The 25,435-nt window shown below is 34.6% G+C and overlaps 2 protein-coding genes and 1 pseudogene across 5 annotated transcripts; all 3 read right to left on the reverse strand.

Annotated features, from left to right (window-relative positions):
* Positions 1-2,994: 2,994 nt before the first annotated feature.
* Positions 2,995-5,445, reverse strand: LOC140988492 (probable beta-1,3-galactosyltransferase 13; annotated as a pseudogene).
* Positions 5,446-6,180: 735 nt separating this feature from the next.
* On the reverse strand, positions 6,181-19,844 carry LOC140988222 (increased DNA methylation 1). Of its 3 annotated transcripts, XM_073457216.1 has the most exons (10): positions 19,595-19,844; positions 19,268-19,441; positions 15,852-18,259; positions 13,711-13,834; positions 13,365-13,447; positions 11,061-11,305; positions 10,062-10,148; positions 7,983-8,082; positions 7,425-7,626; positions 6,181-7,118 (listed from the first exon to the last, which is right to left on the reverse strand). In XM_073457216.1, exons 3-10 carry the CDS (start codon positions 18,213-18,215, stop codon positions 6,526-6,528), a joined length of 3,798 nt encoding a protein of 1,265 aa, XP_073313317.1. In that variant the 5' UTR covers positions 18,216-18,259; positions 19,268-19,441; positions 19,595-19,844; the 3' UTR covers positions 6,181-6,525. The 3 variants fall into 3 exon arrangements, with proteins under 3 accessions (XP_073313317.1, XP_073313316.1, XP_073313318.1); XM_073457215.1 differs by lacking the exon at positions 19,268-19,441; XM_073457217.1 differs by lacking the exons at positions 19,268-19,441; positions 19,595-19,844 and adding an exon at positions 19,105-19,244.
* Positions 19,845-20,645: 801 nt separating this feature from the next.
* On the reverse strand, positions 20,646-24,471 carry LOC140987890 (ATG8-interacting protein 2-like). Of its 2 annotated transcripts, none has more exons than XM_073456619.1 (3): positions 24,199-24,471; positions 21,815-22,648; positions 20,646-21,014 (listed from the first exon to the last, which is right to left on the reverse strand). In XM_073456619.1, exons 2-3 carry the CDS (start codon positions 22,637-22,639, stop codon positions 20,916-20,918), a joined length of 924 nt encoding a protein of 307 aa, XP_073312720.1. In that variant the 5' UTR covers positions 22,640-22,648; positions 24,199-24,471; the 3' UTR covers positions 20,646-20,915. The 2 variants fall into 2 exon arrangements, with proteins under 2 accessions (XP_073312720.1, XP_073312718.1); XM_073456617.1 differs by having other exon boundaries at positions 21,815-22,665; positions 24,199-24,470.
* Between the last annotated feature and the right edge of the window lie 964 nt (positions 24,472-25,435).

Genomic DNA, 25,435 nt, shown 5'->3' on the forward strand with positions numbered 1-25,435 from the left:
GGCCCATTCTCATTTTGGAATGGCGTCCAGCTAAGCCCATCACCCCCTACCATTTAGCCTCACGCCGCCATCCAGATTCCTCTCGAATATTCCGCTTATTTTATTTAATTAAATGTGATTAAAATTATATGTTATTACTTATTAAGAACTCGTCGATCTTTCTTATTTTTATGAAAATTGACATGTATATCGATATTTATTATTAACGTTTGATTATATAATATGAGAGAAATATTTCAAATATAATATAAAATAATCAAAGTTCTTTATTAATACTAATCACTCTATGGCGGTACATCAATATTATTATATTATTAACATATCAATTATTTATTATCCCTGCTTTTTTATATAAAAATTTAAAATTTCAAACAAACAGCTTTTTGCCTCCAATATTCTATAAGCACAATTACTAATAGCTAATAATAGAATCGACCCCATTAGATACGATCAAATTATATGTGATTTTATTTAATGTGGGTTGGGTTTCATGTTAGACCGTCTCACAAATCTTAATCTATGAGACGAGTCAACCCTACCCATATTCACAATAAAAAGTAATACTCTTAGTATAAAAAGTAATACTCTTAGTATAAAAAGTAATACTTTTTAATTGATGATCCAAATAAGAGATCTGTCTCACAAATACGACCCATTAGACCGTCTCACACAAATTTTTGCCTTTAATCTCTTACAATTAATGGCTAAAATCTTATGTTTTTTTATATGAAAATATTGTCTCTCATGCACAAACGCATTAAACAACATTAAAATTTTATTTTTCATAAACCTAAAATGTCATTCTAGATATATTATATTACAATATAAATAATTTTTTTTCCGCAAATTGTGTTCTCTCACATTCTTTTTTTTTTTATATTCAAAGATTTAATTATTCAACACATTCATTAATTCATTCATCAGATCGACATCGCTATCAACAATGTGGCAGTGTCTATTGTATCAATTCAATGATTTTTCACGTAAAATGTAAGCTATCAACTAAAGAATATAGTCAATTTCAATCATCTTGGTAAGAAGAAAGAATCACGGGCTTGTGGAGGAAAAAGGAGAAGCAACAAATGGAAAATAAAAAGTGAAGAAACTATAGGAATACATGCAACACACACACACACACACATATACATATACATATACATATCATATACTAAATAGAAAATATAGAATGTTACATTTTTATTTATTACATGCATCGTATTTTGAAAGTCGTACATTAGATTATAGGGAATGAACAGAAACACATAAACGGAAGTCGATGGAATATTTAGACCTCTACTTGGTAGTTATGGGTATTGTGATTATATTAGCTCCTCAAGTTGTGCTCTTCACCGTGCAGCGCACTCACCATTTCCCCAATCAAAAAAACATTTCGCGATAAACTATGTTGCAACCGAATAAGATATGATTGAATATTTAAGTGAAATTATATATCTACTTGTTTTACTTGAATTGGCGTGGAATATATGACATTTGTGGGTCTTATAATTGATATGTTAGAGATTTTGAATTTGATAACACTTTATTGATGCTATCATATGTATATCTCCCTTATATTTCATTGTGGTTGTTGCACCTGCTCAAACTTTGATGATTTGATATTGATTCCATTTTTTCCTGATGCATCCTCAATTGACGAACAATTGACTTGATATTATCACGATATGGATACATGCAATATCATATATTATTTTATAGATAATTGTATTTATCATGGTTGTTCCAAACTGAGCATTTGCTCACTCCCTGATGGTGTTGTTATTGTCTTTGTATGCGGAAAATGTAAGGTATCTCATGCTATCGGGAGATTAGATATTTTATTTCTGAGNTGCTTAAATGAAAATTTAACCTTTTTCGCTTGGATTAATTAATTAATCAAATCAAATTTCATAACAATAATGATTAGAGTTAAATTCCCTCATATTATTCAAAAATAATGTTGGCATGAATTGCACCACTTGACTTGTAAAAAAAAACTGAGATGGTAACAAATAATATAATTTCGAGAAAACACACAAGTTTTGTTAACAACTAAAAATATTATAATTATCAATATATGCAAGTAGGCATTTCCTGTAAAAAAAAAATTAATTGCAAAAAAAAAAAAATTATAATAAGTAATAAAGGAAAGGAAAAAGTATACACGTCAGTCCAGCAATGGGCCAGTTAGGCAGCCCGAGGATCTCATATAGGTAGGTCGGGTGTAGACCAGTCTATGCTCTACACTTTGAAGAATAATGAGCTGGCCCAATAATGATAATCTGCGACACAAGTTATATCCAGTAATAATGGTGCAACTCAAATTTTTAAATCGTACAATGAATTACATTTCGATCGTTCTACCAAATAGGGACAATTATTGCACCCAACAATATCTATAAAAAAAAAAAATTGAGTTCCATTACTAGAAAAAGAAACAGAAATTGGATGGAGGAGAATCATATAGGTGGGATGTGAGGATTAGCCAAACTTAGAATGTCTTGTGAGGGAGAGAGCTCAAAATGGAAGAGGAATGATCCGCAAAACGAACAAATAATTCACACTAAATTTAAGCCTAGGCGACTAGAAGAATGCACAAAGGCAATATATTTTATCTTTTTTTAAGAAAAAAGTTATCGTAGGCATCACTTATATTATAGGTGCAAAAGATTTTTCTAAAATTTGAATTTGAGCTTTATACATTTAAAACATATCGTCTAAATTCATTGACCAAGTATGAATTGAAACAAAAAAAAAAAGGAAAGATGAAAGGTTTTCCAATTCATTATATTTTTTAAAAAATAATAATGCACTTGCTTTTTTATTCAAAAAAATAAATTATCCATTTTTTCAAACTTTTTATTCAATTGTTTTTTTCAATCAAATGCAGAAGGTTCTATATGATCTTAAAAGGTTTCCCCCTGTTATTTTAGAAAATACTGTAATGTTGTGTTTTCACAAATTATTATGAATATCAAAATATTTCAATCCAAAGACAACCCAAATATCTCTGATTAAATGCTTGATTTTGATTTTTGCTTAGCGATATATACACATACAGACACACACTGATGCCATGAGAAGGCCATTTACGTGACAAAATGTAAAAATGAATTGTATTCTCTATGTTACATTAATAACGAAGTGTTGGGGTACGAGGATGTAAAAATTTCACATGGCTCGCAAAGAAGTAACATTCTCACCACCTGCTGTATCTCCAAACCTTCAAAATCCATACCCCCATCAAGAATTCTGTCTCATATGAAGAATCGGTGCCAAAAAATTGGTCTCTGCTCGAAAATCGCCAGGGGCAACAGAAACTGAGCCGCTGCATATAATATATCAATGCATAGTTACTGCAACAGGAGCAACCACTCCCAAAAAAATGTTCCAGTTTCTGAATTTGGTTGTATGCAGTTAAGCTCGTGTTCATCGTCATCTGATAAGAGTAGAGCTCTTCGAACATATATCTTTTCTGTGAAGTTCCAACACCTTCAATTCAGAGTCCTAAAATTCACAAAACATAGGAAAGACGAACCAATCTATCATGAGTTGATCCATGATTTGGGGTGAGATGGGATGAGAAAGGGAACTCGACAATTTTGGGGGCCAAGTCGAATGAACTATTAAAACAATCACCTAAAATTTCATCTTTTTTTTGGGATGAAAAGCTGCTTAGGTATGATCCTAAGTTCTATAGCAAAGTTCTTCGACATAAGGTCAGTGCTACAGTGTTTGTTAAAAGTTGACGACATAATTCAATAGTTGCATCTTCGACCACATCATACGACTTGGGAATCTCTTTAATATGGCTCATTTTGTTTCCTCAAATGTAAATCTTTATACTTGGTCTATTATAGTCTATTGATTTTTCTCACGTTATGATCTATTCGTGTACATATTTCATTTTCTACAATTTCCCTTTGTCCAATAATGGTATAAAGCACTAAATTTTTATTATGTTAGTATTTTAACATTTCTATTTGGCAAGAAGCACATTACTTTATCATCAATGTAATATTTAAATTTGAATGCTTCATTATATGTTTGATTATTTTTTTTTATCATTATACAATTGATTTTAGTCACATGAAAAGCCAGCTCATTATAACTAGTAAACAAGAATATTGTGGCACTAACCATTTAGTTTTGCATCAGTGATACTGGACCTTTCTTCATGCAACCAAGGTATGTTTGTGAATGTGAACGATCTTTAGCCAGGAGCAAGGATAGTCGGCCTGCTCACAAACAAATTATAGCTGAGAAAACTTATGTACAAAGTCAAACTGGTAAATCTTCTTACCCGGTCGTAAATATATGTCATCGTCAGCTTTGACATAGAAATCAGAATCATAAAGAACATAGGCAGCTTTGAAAATAGCCAAGCTGCAAAATAGATAAAGGTAAGATTAACCAAGAGAACGGCTTCATAGTATCCATGGATAACAAAACAGAACTAACGTTTTGTATGGGAGTTTACTGTACTCCTCCTCGATATCTAGCAGCAGGAAAGCGTCATACTTTGCAACCTCCTTCTTAAGCTCTGACATCTTCGATGCGTCATGGTTCTACCAATTACAAATCTAAATGCCAACCCAGTGCTTTCTTCAAACCTATCATTCCATTCCAAGCAATTGAAGAACGTTTCAACTAATCCAGGTACAACACAAGTAATAATGAACAACTAAGATAGTTATATGTTCCGATTTGAATAAAACAATTGTTGAATCAGGGAAAAAGTAGTCGTGTTTAGAAGAGACACAACAAACCAAATAGTTTCCACAATACTTAGTTCTGAAACAATGCACATTCATGCCATCAGACAAACGCAGAACATGTATAACAAGTGCAATAAGCAAAATATTAATGGCGCCTCTAGCAAAAGCTTCCGAGACACAACAATCAATCAAGAACTTGCACAAAAAAAAAAAAAGAGCAAAAGAGAACAAATCTTCCATTGCAATTGAGTAAAATGAAATGCCAAGCATTGAGCTTTTTGGCTAACGATCAATACAGTATTTCCAGGCAATATACATGAAGTTAATGCGAGTAAAAAAATGGGTAAAAAAGGCAGAGGAAAACGAATATTAGTGAATGCCGTTTAAGCCACTCATTATCAGAAGGAAACCAAGTCCGAAGCAATGCCCCTCGCCGGCCCGCGGATCCGAACCCAGTTTGAATCCCCACAAAGCCCATCACTTTATGACGCTTAGGCCCCTCATCTGGACTGCCATCACCGGTCTTTTCCCATCTCAGAGACACTGACAAAGGCTTACCCAATTTACAATCATGGCCCAGACTATGCCGTGAAATCGCTATAAACCCGAAGACCAAACCCGAAAGCCCAATGAGCAGACAGAGCACCGGAGCCGCGAGCTGCGGCTGTAAGGAGGGGCGGGCGTAGAATAACAGGATATTTGGGAAAATGGCCAAGCCAACATTTTTTTTAAAAAATTAACCGTGTTAAATAAACTACACTAAATGAGGTTTTTTTTTTTTTTTTAATAAAATGTTAATTTGAGTTAAAAAATAAAATAACCCAATAATAACTTGGGCGACGATGGCATGATTCAGACAATGCTCAGGTAACGGACTCGAAGAAGAGGATGTTTGAAAAATAGCCGCCGTAACAACTGAGACAAGAGTAGTTGGTGGTTTGCAGTACTCGTAGGAGGTTTGTCTTGCACACTCCCCCACCTGTTTTGGTTTCTTTTTATATCTCCTGGTAGCAGATTATTTTTAGAGCCTATCCATATTTTTAAAATTAAGAATATAATTTAGAGCTCGTTTTAAATATATTATATTTTTAAAAAAATTTATGAATATATAAAAAACTTAATTTTGTAATTAAAATTTTAGAATATTTGAATAAAACCTATCAAATAAAAATATCGAAAAGGCTATTACTTTGAATAATAAAGCCATGAAAAAAGACTATTTCTAGCGAGAAAAAAGATATGAAAACAATTCGGGATACAAAAATAAGTATTGAGATTACTTTGAATAAAAAGCCATACTCTCTTAAAAGTTAAGTAGACATGATTTTATAAGATCTTATCGATTTATTAGGAATATTGTAATTTTTTTTTTTCTTTTTGAAAAGATTTTGGGAAATATTTCACATATTTTATAAGTATAGTTAAATATTCAACACGACCGAACAGAAGGAAAATAAAAAATGGATTGACATCAGAACGACAAATCAGAAAATTAATCTGCTAATTTAAAATCTAACTGGGATTTCATCCTACAGTAGTATAGTTACATTACATAGCGAATTCAATACTTCACGATCCTAATACTATCCTTCACAGTTGCATATTTGAACTCATCTTCGAGCCGAGTAGAAACAAACTGCTCACTTGAAACAGGATGACGAGAAACCAGAAATCATTTTGGGTTCAGATGAGATGCTAATAAATTTCGTCATCTATTCTATTATAATAATGCATTGTTCTCCACGGGGATGGCAAACTGTTTCTGTCTTTCAGTATGCTCTGCATGGAAAATTACTTTAACTTGGCTACCCTATGACGAGGAACCTAATTGATCTGAGGAAGGGTTTAAACCTCGGTCCCGAAAAAAGCCACAATCCTGCACATCGGAAAAATCTTTGGAGCATCCATTTTGAAGAAGGCCAAAATGATGTTCTTCATCGGATAGCACCATGTGGAATGGTGTTTTTGTCGTGGTATTTGATTCTTCAACAGAAAAGTTATGATCATATAGTTGTCCACTCTCTTGTTCATACGCTTGATTTAGAAACCCATAAGACTCGATCTCTTCAGCAGTTCCCACATTCTCAGGATCACCGTTCTTGGTTCCTGTCATCGCAGTGTTTTCTTGTGCAAATGAATTACAATCTGGAATTGCATTACAATCTGGAATTGCAGGTTCTTTTTCATCAAATGAGAGCTTAGTTGGATACATTTGAAATATCCGATTACTTTGCACTTCAGTAGATTGCATGTTCTCTAGCTCACCGTTGCAGATTCTTGTTTTGATATCGGTTTCATGAACATACAAGCTACCATCAGAAAGATGATCATGCTCTGGGGTAAGTACGTCTCCTTCAAAAGCTCCCAGTGCAGTCAACTCCGAAGTTGATGCATCTTGCAGCCCTAATTCAGAAAGAAGACTGTTTAATACATTTGGGGGGATGAATGGGACTGTGGAGACTTTAAGAAAAACATAATGAAGCAGTAGTGGAACCAAATATGTCACACTGGGGTTAACGAAACTTACACACACGATATTTACGGGAGAGTGTGAATTTATATTTTTGTACATGTAAAATATATAAATATTTATATACACAAGTCCGTAGGCTAATTTAAGAAGAAGCGAGGACAGTTTTGCAGTCAGTACCCTTCCCCTTTCTTGCACTAAGAGACAACAATACACAAAATGAACCGAGAGAAGCTCACCATTTTTTTCATCCAACCCATGGTTCTGATACAAAGGCTTCTTCAACCATACTGCTCCAGGAAAAACCATCATGTTAGTTTCACTAAGACTTCTCTTCTCCTCCTCTTTCAAAGGTTGGAAGCCAAACCCAACTGTCCACGTCTCCACTAAAGTGGGAATTGCAGATACAACAAGCATCTCAACTTTCAAAGATTTCAGCATCTAAACCCACAATTTAAGAACTAATTACATTGAAGCAATAGGATTAAAAGGTCAACAATGATAGAGAAAGGATTAAAAAGTCGTACTTATCCAAAAAGTAGAATGTATCAAATTAATTATACATGTAAAGGTTACTACGTAAAAGAAACAGATTCAAACTTTGCTCATATGCACTCACAGGGCAAGTCAGTGCAGAATACTGTCATTCAGAATTAGAAAAAAGTGTTTGAATCCATTTTCATCACACACTTTGAGAAGAAACATAGCCATCAGAATAATATTTTTGGTCATGTGACAGACCTACAAATCATAATTGCAATTTGTTAAGAACATAAAGTGAAATATTGATAAGTCACCTCTTCAATAGAACTGATAAGGCGGCGACACATTCCTTGGCGACGATATTTGTTACAGGTCGCAACTAGAGGCAATTCTGCAACTTTCACTCCATGGATTCTATGTCAAGCCAAAAAGCTTGTATTAAAATAAGAACTGCAGTGAAAGTTGTAGCGTAAAATATTTAGTTTGCACCAAATGCATAAAGGTAGGCAGTTCTAGATACTTGCTATTGGGGACATCTATAGAACCAACAAACATGAGGTATTGAATCCGTCACATTAGACTGGAAAAAGGACACTGGTTGATATTCATTATGAGAATGCAGAAACAATCTAGTTAACTGCAAACCAGATTAAAAAAATTTCTATAAAAAAAACATGATCGATGATGGAGAGATCTAGTTCTGCAAGTTGATCTAACTCCTGAAATAGTTTGGTGAAAGTCTTTCAGCGCGTGCAACATAAGATACAAAATGTCATCTTTTTTAAAAAAATTGACACAAAATGTCATCTTAAAGACGAGTTGATGTAGAAAGAGCCGAAGAGAGGGACAAAAGAGGGGGACAGGGGGACAGGGGGAGGAAAAGATGTAGGACGAGGAGAGAAAAGATAGAGCAAGGAGACAATCTCCACAATTTCAATAATTAAAATATCTGTTTTCCAGTAGGAAAAATGTAGGCAGTTTATTTTCTTTTACATAGAAATAAATGGAAACAAGACAAATGTAAATAATTACTGATAAATGAAAATAATGGAAGATTAACCTCGAATCCTGATCGTACCTGTGAAAAAAATGTGAGAGACTTAATTTTTACATTAATTATTTATGAATCAAGTATTGCATTATTTCTAGGCTTACATCTTCCATTAAATTAGGAGGAGACATCACAAGGAAGGAAACTAATCCTAGAATATATCGCCAATGATATACAGGCCAAAATTAATGGCATGATTTTAGTCCCTAAATTCAAATTTTAATTGACTGCAATTCGGATCGATTTAATTTTCCAACACTGCGCTCTATCTGAAGCATATAATGCTTCAAGTTCAGACAAAGTTAAATGATTATATTTTCTTCGAAGCAATCACTCCGTCAAACCAGCATACACTTTGTTCAAATTTTTTCAGGGCACCGATGGTTACCCTATAACAATTGATTGCACCACAAACTTCTTTGCCGTTTTGCCACACCCAACCATTAGCATAGAAGGCATCAACATTCTGAGAAGTGCTTTGTGATACTTGATCATCAACGGGGATCCATCTACACGATGGATTGACGATGCTTCATGCTACTAGTCCCATTTGGTGATCACTCTTCCATGATAGGGATCGGACCTTCATGTCGTTTGTCTTAAATGGTAAGGTAAATTGGAGTTGACAATAAAAGATGATGAAACTCAAGTTAGCGTGAAATTTATGGTGGGGCTATGATGGTGCAAGCGGCCTGATTGCTCCAACATATTGAACAATCATTTTCTAAATACAATTCCCTTTCCTCAAACAGAGAGAAAGCAAAGGGCAAATTATTATTTTTGGATCTTGGCCTCACAAGTTACAAATTAGTGGCACAGCCATGAGTGCTGAAAGACAATGGCCTGTGGCTGTAGTACACTAGAATGGCTTATATTTATTTGTGTTTTATTTTTTATTGAAAAATAAAAAACGAATTCGTTGAAGAAATATATTTTTGGTCTGGTGGCTGAAATACTATGTTTCTAGTGCCACCACAGACACATAATCGAGTGGCTAAGGCAGCTGTTGATGTTTGGCTCTTTCCGTTACTCTCTTATTTTCGCCTTTTCAGTTGACTATGTATGAACTGAGAATTACATATTTTATAGACTTATATCTTCCATTAATTTAAGAGAAAATATCACTAAGAAGGAGACTAATCTTTAGAATTAAGGATATGATTTTAGTTCTCATCTTCAAAACATAGTCGGCTGATATTACGGATTGAGTTAAATTTCCAACAATATCAAATCAATTCAGATCAACTCTAATCTTTTTTTATATCTACACATAAATTAGATTTGGAGTCGTTTTGACTTATGCTCCACATCAAATATTAAGTTGCCATCATAAAAATTTTACCTGATGGATGCTACTGACAGTACAACATCATCTTTCTCCAAGATCACGGTATAAAAGCCACTATAGTTCAAACGTGCAAATTGTGATCTGAAAGAAAAAAAAGGTCATGGGCTTTCAGTACATCATTCCCAAGAATTCTCAAGGTATCTGACAAGGAAAACTGGAGGTGTGCCACCATAAATCATTTAGGAAAAGGTTAGTCTCAGTATCATCCAAAAGACAACGTTCACTGTGTTCAGAATTAATAAAAGTCTGGAAAATAGTTCAACGCTAAAAGTATCACATCTTACATCACGAATATGATGGTAGAACAACAGAAAAGCTTAGTGACAAATTCAAAAACTGCATCAACTATTGGGTTCACAGGTAACAAAGCAGGCACTCTCTTTATTTACCAAGCACAAAGCAATATTTTCGAAGTGAAAATGCCCGTGCAGTAGGGGTGTGCAATGACTTGAACTAGCTTGACTAAACCCTAATTTGAGCTCAAGCTCAATTTTATGAACTCAAAGGCTCAGGGTCAGCTCACAAGTTTTTATTTTATTAATTTTAATTCTTTTTTACATTTTTTAAACATATAAAAATATTGTTATTAATTTTTTAGATATATTAATATACAAAAATATATTCTTATTTTGTATGTCATACTGCAAAATTTGCCATCCAAAGAAGGAATGGGTTAACTAAAACATTTCAAAGATTGTAAACATGGTTCTTTTTTCTTTTCTTTTTATAGAGGAGAAAAACTAATAGATACAACACCTAATGTGATCGAAAAGGGAAAGGAAATACTGCTAGCTGAATGCAGTAAGATGGATGGGAAAACACGATCATTCTGAAACTCTGATTTTACTACGTAAGGTATTTTAAAAATATCAGTCTCATAATTGACCAAAGATCCATATCCAAGAAATATAAGTTTTCTAGGCAGGTGATAGGAGAGGGAGAAAAATTAAAATGATATTCTGGCGAAATTGCATGCTCAGTATTAATATTTACCCCCAATTGTATATTACTTGAGGTATCATGTCTATGCCTGTTTTTGCATCCACCATTGGAAGAAAGCATTCCTCTAAAATGGTGATAGCAACAGCCAATTTTGAATTGCATTCTGCCTTCAAAGCAACAACATGCTGTGCAGAATGATCTTTCTCATCACCAGGAATGCACCGCAGAAAAGTCCAAGAGAATCCATCAGAAAGAAGATTCATCAACCCAACACTGGACCGAAGACTTGAGTAAACCTGCATTGATAATTAAAACTTATTTTGCGAGCAATTAAAAGCACAAGTCCCAAAACAAAGAGTCGAAGCTTCTTTCTCAAATGGAACTTCAAGGAAGAACCAAGAATGATATCAAACTGATAGAGAAAGTGCATTGGATTTGGCATGAAAGGGAGCTCACTGGATAAAGTACACTGGATTTGACATTATGGCAGCTGCCCATATTCTACGATTTCAAATTTAATTCTAAAGTAGACTTACTTTGACATAATGGACCCTGCATCAGGCAAGAATGAACAAAGAAATACATGGACCCATGAGAATGGTGCGTGTGGGGTCCATGAGGCCTATGCAAATTTTGCACGAAGGAGCTTACCAAAGAAAAAATGGACATGTGTAAGCAATTTAGAGTTGAGCACAAAGCAACACCATGGACCATGATTTGGTCCAAGGTTCGTCTGTGCATGCGCAAGAATTGAAGAAAGAAGAACACCGAGGCAGAGGCTGATGCATGTATAAAAAAAAAGCAAGCACGGACCCAACACGGGTCAGTATGTTCCAAATGCAAAAAATCTGAAATTTTTAAAGGAATAATATTCTTGCAAGATTCTTCCGATATCAGAATTTCATTTCGGAAAAAATTAGAAATACAGATGGAATTATTGGACTTTCTTTTTATGACTTTGAGATTGACAGTTGGGCTTTGAGGCAAGAGTTCAAGGCTGAAAAAGCAATCTGTAGCAAGGATTTTCAGGGATAATAAGCACTCAGTTTGGATTTTCGAGGATAATAAGCACTCAAAAACTGAGTCTATGTTTGGACAAGTACTTTAAAAACGTTTCCAGTGTTTTATAAGTGAAAAAACTTAAATTATGTGTTTCGACAAGATTTTTGTAAAAAATTTATGAAAATATTTTTTAAAAAAATGTTCTCCAAATATAACTTTTAAAGAATGATTGAGAGGTGTTTTTCTAATGTTTTTAGAACTTTTAAAATATTTTTAACAGTAAAAACATTTTTATAGAATGGTTGTTCAAACTCATATTTATTCTTAAAATGACATTTAAAATCTTTTATAAAATTTTTGTGAAAAACAATTTTATAAAAACGTTTTATAAGCACTTGTCCAAATGGAGCCTGCGATTTTTTTTAGTTTTCTGAATTGATTGTGATGTTTCCAAATAGTTTTTCATTTATTTTTTCCCATATTTATGGAGTAAATTCTATTTGACTAAGGTCATGACGTCATGTTAGGGTCAAACTACCTTATGTTATGAACATGGGTTTATATTTAATCGAATATCATCTTTGTTTGCTAAAAGCCTCTTGGGTTGATGGCACAACCTCTTCTATTTAAGAGAGAGGGGCGGTAAGTTCAAGTCTCCCCACCCCACAATGTATATTGGTTTAATATCGTGTGTGGATAAGCAAACCAATTACAATTATTATTTTGAAAGGAATTGATTAAACATATCTTTAAAATACCAAATAACACTTAACAAAATTGAGTAGATATAGAATTTAATTTTTTTGGTATGCATGGCTTTAAATGACAATTGATTTTAATGTGAGCTGATGTGTTTTTAGCTAGTTAAAATTTAAATCTAAAAAAAGACTAATAAATAAATTTGGAAATTTTGTTGTAAATTGAGCAATATCTAGAGGTTTGATTATTTTGAATATGTGGCAAGCATTACATAGTTAGGTAAAGGCAGTAGCTTAATCGTTTTTTGATATGAAATTTTTGACTATTCAAACTCTTGTTTTCTCTGATTTTTAGAAAATACTAGTTTCAATTTATTCAATTTAGTTAGCAAAACCATAATTTCCAACTTAATAATTTTGTCTCACTTAAGCTATTTAAATATTATCCTAGTAATTAAATGATAGTCCATGTGGGAATGACTCAAATTTAATTCTGATTACATTGCAACTTATCGTAGTGCACTTATTGGTAACGTCACATTTAGGCAACCAAAAAGCAAAAGACCTAACAAAAATGTGGATAAGTGTGTGCAATACATGTTATGTACCCGCTTAAAGATAATCAGATTATGATTATAAGAAGTATAACATATACCTTGTAACAACTTTCACTACAAAACCAGGTATCTGAGTCCAATCCAATTTCCTTGCCCTTCCCGTCCATGCATGTTTCATGATCTGTTTGCAGGTATTAAATGATTAGACTATAATATTAACTGGCAAAGAAACAAAAACCTGGGATTTACATGAGAGGAGAGCAGAAAAAGATGCTACAAGCTACGAATCAACATAATATACTAAAGCAAATTAATTTTATGCGTCTGTTACATGAAAGTTCAAGAAAGCACTAAGATTACAACAACTGATGATCAAATATCAAGATCTTCATTGCAGAACATATGATATTACAAAAATATTTAACAAATCCAGATGGAACTTACATTTATGCTCACACTGAGAGCAGTTCAGAGCCCTGTGCAATTTCGAAGGTTCTTTATCACTAACTGCATCACCACAAATTTGGCAACGACATTGTGGACAATACCAGCTTCCCTCAGGAAGCTCCTGAAAAAAGCAGATCATTCGCACATGAGTTTATTTCCATACAGTCAAGCAGCGTACAAATCAGGATCCAAAAGTATCCCTCAGGCCACTGGTCGCTGCTTAGAGAGGCCAGAAGCCAGCAGATTCAGGACATGCTTGCTCCTTATTAGGAAAGAGACACATGAATAGTCATTCCACTCAGTTTCAGGTTTGAACCTTTGGAAAAAAAATTGAGGAATGGTAGAAACCACACAAGTTGATGAATTATTACACAAAGAAAAAAGTAGCAGATCATTTTATTGCAGACATATGCCAAGATGAATCATGTTACTTTGACTAGCAAAAAATTCAGCATAGCATTTGCTAGAAAAACCCAAATTCACCGCATATGTTTGGGCACTGAGTCCGTTAATATGTACATCAGTGACCAACCCAAAAACCAAAGGGAATCTGATCAGTGCCTCATTTTTGTGCCAATAGCAGATAATGCAAATTCATTCCAAGTCAGAAAATGTTCTCAATCAAGTGAAGATATTGGGCTTCCAGATCTTATATAGTGCAGATTTTTTATGTTGGAAGAACAGTTTTGCATCCAACAGCAAAAGCCTAACTGCTGATAACCAGAAAGAAAGTCTTATGTTAAAATAGAAACATTTTCCAAAATAGGCATCAACGACATTACATCAGAAGCACCTCAAAACTAAACTCCACACACGCATAAAAAAAATAACGAAGAATTTTAAAAAATTCAGCTCCATTTCTCTTCAAAATATTCAGTCAAATCATCATCTGCCACTTCAAATCAAACATTCAAAATTAAATTATTATATACTCACACATCTTTCTTATTGAATTTTTCAAACAAACCTCATTTATTTCATAGTTCATACTCTTCATTCAGTTATTTTATTACATATCAACTTTCAAATTAATCTCCAAATACCATATTTTTTTCGAAATACTACACTTTCTTCTCAAATATTTTGAGCTTAATAGAGTGAAAGATAATAAAACCAATAATATTTCTTAACTCATAAAAAAGTTCTCGAGTATGAAATACAATGATTTGGAGCCACAAAAATGTGACAACGATGCGAACAACTTTTTCTAGGATTCATTAACAAATTGCTAACTTAGATTTTTATTTTTGTCCTTGTCTTCCCACCGGTAGGAGGTTGTAACGGTTTCCAACACAAATGATATGAAACTTCTCTTCCTTTTCAACTGATTTTGGTAGGTAAACAGAAAAGAAAAAGTTGGACATTATTAACAAATAGCAAGAGCAAAATTTGAGAAGAACCATGAAGTTTGAACAAAATTACCAAGTATTCAACATGCTACATATCAAAATTTCAATTCAATGGAAAGAATCCAGTAGAAGCTGAAGTAAACTACTGGAGGTGCCATGTCGTTACATCAACACATCTCAACGTAGTCAATTGCTTATAATCTCAACATGTCACTCTAAAAAAATGATCGTCTCTAATTAGAAGCCAAACATTTTTTTTTAAAATCCATTCGACTCAACATATCCACAGAAACCTGTATAACATGCTAGCTATATCAGGCTGCATCAGTAACCAATTGCCATTTCAAAATTCAGTATATTAAATCAATTTAACAGGGAGCATAATTAGACATTTGAGGCATGGTAACCACTTAAGTAAACCAACTACAGTGAGTAGAATAATTGGTTGGTAATATGCATGAGATCAAGGCCAAGATTAAAGAAATTTTGAGACAGTGCTTGGTTTGCCAACCAAGTGGTAAATTAATCCATTCCATCTGGCAGACTGGGCTTAAGTTCAGAACAAACCTCATAGTCTACAGCTGGTCTTGACACGAGGGAAAAAAAATGCAACTAGAGTTTAATTAGGAAAAACAAACTGTCCTCTACCACCAATTCATGCAATTATTAAAGAATCCATATTCAAGTCCTAGGAAGAGGTTTGCACGAAAATTTTGGTTGTTAAAATATCCAAAAATATTTGATTGTCACAAAAGGAAAAAAAATAGATGGCATTCAACAAAGACAAACCTGTTCAAACAAGCATGTCTGATGAAATGCAGAGGGACAGTTATCACAACATATCAATTCACCGACATCACCGCAACGGCCACAGCTATCATCATTTTGATCCATTTCATCAACTTGACCAGTTTGAGGAGTCTTTTGTCTTGACTCGTACTCAAGTGACCAGGCCTCAAGATGGCATAAGGTTAACGGCTTCCCAGACTCCATAAAAAGATTCACACAAGGACGATTTAACTTGAAACCACAATGACTCTTGAACTCAGAGATGGAAAGCAACTTATCACAACACCTGCATACAATCCCATCCCTGCTGATTAAACCATCTTTTATTATGGTGTCATTTTTCAGATTCCGGTACTGAATTATTTCATTCAGAGAAACAACACCAAAGTGAATTAACCAAGATAATACTGTTCTTGATTCAAAAGCAGACCATTTTCCTTCCAGGGTAAGCTTTGAACCCTTGCTAAGGTTCCTTGGAAGTAACCTGCAGCTGCCTTTGGGAGTCTTGCGCTTTCTCAGAGGTTTGGGTTTGCGTGAGGACCATTTCTTCATGGGTCTCGATTTTTTAGATTTTATAATGGCCGAAATTAAGAGATCATTATCATTTAGACCACATGTTTTAGATTTCTCAGATCCAAATCTATATTCATTCATTTTAGCTTCAGGGTAATTGGCTCTCATACCAAAATGATTTCCAGTCAATCTCATTTCAGATATTTTTCGTGATTTCTTATGAGCCTTTTTAATATAGCCAAACCTACCTTCTCGCTCAGATTTATCTAGGTAAAAGCTTGGAGAACTTGTGATGTTATCTTCAAGGGGGAAAACTGTCTGAGGTCCTCCAAGTAATTCAGGCACATTTTCAATTGGAACATCAAACAGACGGATGCCAAGTTGATCACAAGTGCTATCATCTCCAAAATCTTGCCTGATACACTGACGATGACCACTTGCCTCCAATCTAGAAATTTTTCTGTATTTAGAAGCAGGCTCAGCATCTGGTGAGATCAATAAACTTCTTTCTGCTTTGACTGTAATCCCTTCTTTCAGCAAGCGAATTGTCTTGTCAATGAACACTACTTTTGCAAAAGGATCCAGAAGAAACCATAAATGAGTCATAGCAGAAGTAGTTTCTAAAAGATTTAGTTTCTCGTCAATCTCTTTAACTGTAGTAGATAAGTCGGTCCACAACCCAGTCATATCAGTCCACTGCATGCAATCACTCTTCTGCATATAATCAGTGGCATCTGCCAACAAACTTTCACCACACAAATACCAAGCCCTGTGAAATTCACGAAATGGTCTCCCCCCTGGGGATTTGTAAACATATTCTCCAACCCCATTATATTTACTGTTCCGTTTTCGCCTCCCAATTACCCATCCTGCCTTTCTAAGCAAGCGATTGATGTGATACCGAAGAAGAGGACGGGGGTCGTTTTTTATGTCTGTCGGCATTGCAAACTCTTCTTCATCCAGTCTCAAAAAGCAGGAGTCTTTCCATTTTGGCTTAGATGGTCGATGAGTTTTCAACTTGTTAACAACAGAAACAAATGGATGGATAACTAGCAGCTTGCTTGCATGGCTCTCTTCAGAAATAGGCGAAGCGACGGCTTGACTTGTGGTTTCCTTCCTATCATTTTGATCTAAGGTAGATAATCTATTGCCACAGGTAACCAGATCATTAATTTGACATTCTTTGCTCGGGTCAACATGTTGCTTCAGCTGATAGCAACAAGATGTGATGCCTTGACGAGATGATTCAACTACATGATATCTTAAAGTGTGATTAGAGGGAACACCACCCTGTTGGGACAAACCTGAAACAATTCCTCCCGAAGGCGTTTCTGTTATCAAGATGTCTTCTAAATCAGGTTTCTCATCTGGCAAATGTCCAACTGATAACTTCACCTCATGATTACTTTGCGTAGATGAACATGAAACAATTCCTCCTGAAGGAACTGCTGTCATCAAGATGTCTTCTAAATCAGGTTTCTCATCTGGAAAATGCCCAACTGATGCCTTCACCTTGTGATTAATTTGCATAGATGATGTGAGGTCCTCAAAGAGACATTCTATCAGAGGTTTCCTCGTGAAATCCTCTTTTACAATATCTTCTTGACTGGTCAGTGATGACTTACCACTATTTGAGCAAAGTGACACATCTGCTGGCTTGATGTAGCAACAGTCATAATTAATGGCATCGGTATTAACAAATCCCTTATTACTACTGCTGTCGCATGCAAAAAAAACCTCTCTAAAAATCCTATACTCATCAACGGATCCCTCAAAACTATCGTCATGCAAATCATCAAACTGTTTGCAGCACAACGTTTTTGGTGATTGTGCCCCTACAGCATCACCCATTTTTCTCCTTGATATAAATTCTTGGAACAACTGAACTTCTCTCACTGCAAAATGCATTTTTGCAGCAAAATTAAACTCTAGTACTTCATGAAATAACACTCAATAAAATTGTGACCATGCAGTGAAACAAAAAAAAATGCCTGGAAAACATTGGCATATACAGATCAGTAGAGTGCGACATAAGGCAGCATGGAGGATGATAAGAATTATGTGAGAGTATCTCATTTTGATACATTTGAATTATAATTATTTTTCAAGGTTGGCATATCAAAGCCAGAATTTTAAAATTTCTAATTTTGAACAGAACGGAGAATATGCCAACCTACAGAACCAAGTTCAATAATTGATGCCAAAAAGTTCTTGTACAAGGAAAAAAGGATTTGGGGGACACTTTGAAGATCACATAGTTTCCCAAACATCATGAAGCACAATTACTATGGAACAGCAAGTAGCAATCAATGTATGGTCGACAATAAAGGAAAACATAGTCAAGGAACTATATGTGGTACATCAGGGTGACATAATTGCAATAAAGTACAAGAATCCTCTCACGCTATGTATAGTCATGAGAATAAATCAAAGAATTGCAGTATCAAGCTAAAGCTTTAATCATACTTCTAGCTTAAAAAGGAAAGTATCATCAGTGATTCACAAGAAGATTAGTTGAAATAGACCTCCTCACCACCTCTTTTAAGTTCCGGGCCAAGTAATGGTGACAGTGACTCTTTAATATTGAGTATGATTTTATTTCATACAGAACTAAAATATACACGTGCATGAGGGAAAACACGTCGCGCATTCACATCGCCCAAGTTCGAATGCTTGTACTTGGGTTCACATGAAAATTTAGAGAGGATTTAGATAGTAAGAATCACATGCAACTTTTAACCTTAAAAGCCGCTGTTAGGAGATTATGCACTCTCACGAATAAATCATAATTTCTTGGAACATTTCTAGCAAATCCTTGTTCGCACTACTCGAGAGAGCGCGATCCAGTTCCAAGTGTGTATAAACGTAAATTGCCATGACATAAACCACATTCATTTAGTTACGTAATCTGAGAGCAATTAATGCCGCGCATGCATAAGCGGATCATGCATTCAACTTGCAAACGAATTAATTTCACTCGAAAGATAGGATAGACCCATCGAATTCATCCACGCCGGTTACAAAAATAAACATATAAAACCAAAAGCTCAGCAAACCAAAAATCCACCTCGTAAGCCCTACATTTTTATAATCAAAATCAACAAAAATCAAAATCCAGCTCCACGAGCTGGATTCAGATTACAATCACAAAGGACGACAAATTATAATAGGAATACAAAAACTACGAAACATTAAAACACGAGGAAATGAGAAGAAGACAAAATTTTCACCTCTACGTTTGCATTTGCCGCGTAACAAAATTAGGGTTCATCCGAATCTCAAAATCGGAGAGGAGGTTTGTCTTCAGGCAATGCTGCGGCCCTCCTCACACGCAGAATGTGTGCGCAAAACAAAATAAAGAAAGCATAATAAATAAATAGATAGATAAACAGAGGGCTTTGGAAAGAGCGAAACAGCTCTTCAAATCACAACAGATGTAAAGCATGAAACCAATTCCCAACTTCGAGCTACCTCACTTACTCNTCAATCCTATTGGGTAATTTTTATTCTTTACATAGGTTCTATTGGATAATTTTTTTGAGATATAATAGAAAATTTCTTCTAGGTCAACACAGCATGATTTTACATATTTTGGATAATATATTTTATTTAAAAATATTTTGTACATACGAGTTAAAATTTTGAAGAAAGTATATTAATATCATATTGGTCTTGTTTATTATTGAAAACTTTTTTGGAATAAAACGCTCAAAATATTTTTGATTTGGTCTTTTCTTTCAACTAAAAAATCTCTAATATGAAACTTGTTTCATGGATTATGGTTAGGGTTGAATTCCCTGTTATTTGAATACGTTGAATTCCCTGTTATTTGAATACAGGAAAATAGGGTTTATATGTATTTATCAGCAACAAATTAAACAAGCTCTCACCTGCACAAGGAATTCTCAAATTCCTGTGAAATTTGAAACAAATCAACAAAGCTTTCAGCTCCACGACCAATCGAGTTATAAACACCGACAATTTTCATGTTACTTGGGAAATTGTCATTTGGCGTATATTATTGTGCAATAGTAAATGATAAAAATGTCAAATTCAGTACTAACACGATATAATGTAATATGTATTGCATTTGCTCCAATTGACCCTTGCACTGATTTTCAAAATGACATTACGCCAGAAAACTCTAATTTCATTTATTTCAAGACGTTGCTAGATTATGGCGAGATATTACAGACACGACTTGACCTCTTCCAATCACCTCCAGTCCTCGAGTGTCAGGCGCCAGTTCGCGCTAAAGGGCTCAATATGAGCTCCCCCGGATATAAGCAAAATAAGGGATTAACTTTGAAGTTCAATAGAAACACATACATACAAGTAACAAAGTGATTTCACCACACAATTTTAAGTTACACATTCAGCTTATTTTCTGGCCTGCTATGATAAGCATTATCCGTATGACAATTAAGAAAATCTTGGTCAATTTGACTTTAAAACATATAACCGAATTTGAGAATAAACTATAACATCACACCCACTCCCCTGCCTTCCAATGCCTATTGTTTCAGTGAAATTATCGTCATCATCTTACTATTATATGGGACTGTTACCCCTCACAAGCGAACCTCGTCGGTGACCACCAACAATCACATCTTTAAGTCGAGTCATTGGACCAAGCATCGTACCCATTCTCTGTAAATGAGAGAAAATATCGGAGCGACTTAGCAAAATAATAAAGCTATATGCATATGATATCAGGCAGTAAATAACCAGAGCCTTGAAGACTAAGGCTTAATCATCACTATTATTGCATCAATTATGAAACCAAAAACATCAATACTTCAAAGATTAGGCCTTAAGTTTCTGCACAATTTATGTTCAGGTAAGGAAGATCGATGAGGATATAAAAAGTAATAAATACCATTATTGTGGGAATCACAATAAAAAGAAAAAATATTGTGATTAAATAAAAGCACAACGAGATTCACAGTTCTCCAATAAAAATTTAAAGTTGATCAGATGGTAGGGTCGAAATGGATTAGTAAATCGATTGGTATGTTATCAAAGCTTCACATCCTTGCATGAATCAAAGTTTTCTTCCCGGAGAAAATAGATAACAGGTAAATATAAATGAAAAGACAGAAAGATCGACACACATGAATAAACACCGAACGAAGAGAATAAAACTAAAAATGTCTATGTCCAAGTAGAGGAGCAGGGGAGTAACTGAGGTTAAAATGCAATTGCATGGGATGGCTAACATGTGTGACTTTGAGAGTTCTTGTGAATGAGCAATTAAAAATAACAAGCTCCATATCATATAAGGCTTTTTGTCTACTATTGAAATAAGCAAAATTTAGTTGCCCGTGTGCAAGCTTTTTTCCAGTGTGGAAAAAACTATAATATACGATAGTCAACAATGCCACAAGGAACATGGATTCTTAATACAAGTCCCAAATTGCCAATACACACATCAGACTGAAAAACATTACCTCATGTTTAATACCAGACTGCCACTTGAGGTTCAAAGTCTGCCACCTCTCTTGCTGCCACCGATGACCAATAATCACAAGTCCCATAACAGCCGCAGCAATGCAGATAGACCAAAATGTATTTGCCTCTTTTGCATTGGCATACAAAGAAATAATTCGCCTTCTCCACCAAGTTTCAGAAGGAAGTTTGTAATCATCATAATTGTTTCCATCAACAGGTTTCTCTAAACTATTTAAGCTTGGATCTGATGCACAGTCAGTACCTTCAATCATATCATCCATCCTCCCAATCTCTTCAATCATATTAGAATCCACAAGGTCAGCTTCGCTGTACACTGAACTAAATGTCGCACTGCTGTAAATGCTCTGCTCTTCGTCATAGGCCAAGCCTTTTTTAAAGTCTGAGCTCCTGACAGGTAACCTGCTACCTTTTTCATCAAATATCGGAGTTCCAGAATATACATCGGGCATCAATCCTTTGATACTCAAGTTTTCTTCATCCTTCAGATAAGATTTTTTCCCTTCCTCCACAATCAACTGAGAAACATCATTTTTACCGCCCATTTCATTTTGTATCTCGACATCTTCAGGTTTCAAAGGCAGATTCTCATGCTGACTTGGAGGGAAAATGAAATGACCTGACATGAACATAGCAGTAGAAGTTTCAGCCTCATTCTCGTTGTTTAACTTAACCTGGCTATTGTGGCCTGAGTCATCCTCCTTCGGACCAGGAGCAGCACCATATGCAGATTCAGTGAGTGATACAACTTCCCACTCATTTCCTCTAGTCACAGGTTCCTCTCCCCCTTCTTCATTATTCTCCATCTACGGGAACTAAATTTCAAAATCCCCTGATTGTAACACGTGGTGTAATGAAGTACAAAAAAAATATTAGTTGGAGTAGAAATGTCTAAAACTTAAAAGCATTAGAGAGTCTCGTAGCGGAATTATGTAATGATTTTACATAATGTTGTGGCAAACTCATTAAGGCAGCATATATTCCAGTTCCAAGAAAACATGGATATATAAATTGTCATAAGCATTTTTTCTATCCCAAAATAAGCTGAAGAATCAAGCCCAATTTTGTGAGTGCGTCGAAAACATGGTCAAGGTGCAAAAAGTATTGAAACATAAATGGTACCGACTTCAAACTTTGAAAAGTGCATGACATGAGAAGGATGCAGAATTTTTAACATTTTATGAAATATTAAAGTTCATTCAACATTTCTAGAGGTGGGAAGTGTTGAGAAAAGAAAATCAATGTAGATAAACAAAACAAAGTCGCCAAATTTTCACTTCACACTCCAGATAACAATTTCCCAGATGAAAATATTTATACAAATATAAATGAATGACTACATGACCCGAACCTTAAATGTATGCATCATGTACATTACTTATTTGTAATCAAATGAACAGAGTACCCAAATATTATTTTGGGTTTGACTTTTGCTAGTATGCTTGATAGGGTTCTTTAATAAAAATCCATTAAACACCAAGCAACTAGTTATTTTTATCGACTTCAAAATGATCTTATATTTTCTTCAAAATCAATATTCTCATGTATCACTCCATTCTCAATAAATATATACAAGTCAGGAACAGCTAAAAACTTTGAAATTATGTATTTTAATCGAAAATAACTTAAACAAACTCCATTCACGTAAAGGGAATCATATCAACCTCCACAAATTCTATGGTACACGTTTTAAAAACTAACCATTTTTAAACCTTTTGTGCACTGCCACAAATAATAAATAGCACAATCAAACACCAAACATATTATCATAATGGCAGTTGATAGATGAATCGTGAAATTCATCTATCAACCAGTCAGCATAATTTCAAATTTTCTAAGTGAAAAAAGAGAGAGATGCGAACAACTACAAGTCCAACAGACAATGTTTATGTTAAAAGACCAAAGATAACATCAGCCTACAACTTGGTAACGAACAAACCCAATAAAAAAATGGAATGAAGCTCTGAAAATCATATGGCCAGCAAAAACACAATTCAGCTATAACTTCTCCATACAGTGAAAATCCACTAAAACCATAAAACCCCAACTCTCCAGAGACAGAGCCAGCCATTTGCTATTCAACATGTAGTTCCCAGAGGCTTGAAATATCAGTTATTGCCAATAATAGGAGTGGTAGTAAACTAGTAATTGCATGAGTATGGCATAATTCCAAGAAATAGACAAACTATAATTGAGTCTCAAGAATCCCGACCACGGTTATTAACAATCATGAACCCGCGATCATACATAATACAATAACAGTCGATAAACGTGAAAAGTCAAATTCTAATCCGATCGCGGATTTCATCGCGAGAGATAGAAAAATTAAGCAATCAATAATTAATCAATCGACTAGTAAGAACACCTGCGGAAGTAGAGATAAAAATCAGATGGAAGAACTAGAGCTCCAGCAAGAACAATGATTGCGATGTGTCGGGAGTTGGGATAGAAGGGAGAGGGAACATACGTAGCAAGATTTTGGTGGAAAAAGATAGAGATACCGGGATAGCCGGTAGGTGGTCACCATGTGTTAACCGGCTACGGGAGGCGTCTATGGCGTATGGGGATAGTCGTGCCCGGTTATTTCGGTGGCGTGCGTTGGGGAGAAAGTATCTAACAGTTGCGCGATTAGTTTGTAGTTTGTAGTTTGTAGTTGAGAAGCCAACGCATAAATCAATTTGTTTTAGAATTTCCATCCATTTTGTCAATACTTTCTCCACAACGCACGCCATATATACACAATCACACCTATTTTATATATTTATGTGAGTATCGTTGAGATATCAAACACTTATTAGATACATAAGTGTGCATCATATCAAAATTGTATGTGTAAATATATACTATTTATATGTTGTCAACCAACGTACGTCTATGTTCATTACTAAAGTGACACTCACGTAGCATTGGGAATAATCTAGTATAAGACTTTGATTTATACAACTCCTTATACAAACTCATTTCAACTTATGACTCATCTCTTGTCTAATTGAAACTCCTAACACACTCTCGATTATAGGCCGCAACCTCACAATCTGCATAATGTTCAATGTCTCTTATGTCAATACTACAAACACAATTTTTAATACCTCTGTGTGAAGACTCGCTCAACTAAAATTTGAAGTTCGACTCTTATCTATATGTGTGAGTGATTGTGTGTTACAGCGTGTATCTCTTAAATTTATCCTCACACTTAGACTTGCTCTCATTCTAACTAATTTCTTCACGTAAGTTGCACATGTTTTGAATTTCCTTCAAATGTTTGTATTTAATCTACAAGATGTTGTATTTATAAACTTCGAAATATTGTTATATTTCATTAGTTCCACGAAGTTTTTCCTTCACTCGGAACAAATTTTTTGAAATAAAACACCCAAAAAGGGTATAAAATCAAAGAAGAGAAGTCATATAACACAAGGACACTCATTTGCAATGGCCTAAACTTTGCTTAGAATCGATACTTCGTCACCAATGGCTTGACATTTAACCACAAAGCCCGGCTGTAGAAAGACACACGTTGCACAGAGTCAAATATACATATTTCATACCGACAATAATTTACGAATAAGACTACAAATTTTTATCATAACAGAAAGTTCCCA

The sequence above is a fragment of the Primulina huaijiensis genome, chromosome 11, assembly GCF_012295235.1.
Source record: "Primulina huaijiensis isolate GDHJ02 chromosome 11, ASM1229523v2, whole genome shotgun sequence".
NCBI classification, from domain to species: Eukaryota; Viridiplantae; Streptophyta; class Magnoliopsida; order Lamiales; family Gesneriaceae; genus Primulina; species Primulina huaijiensis.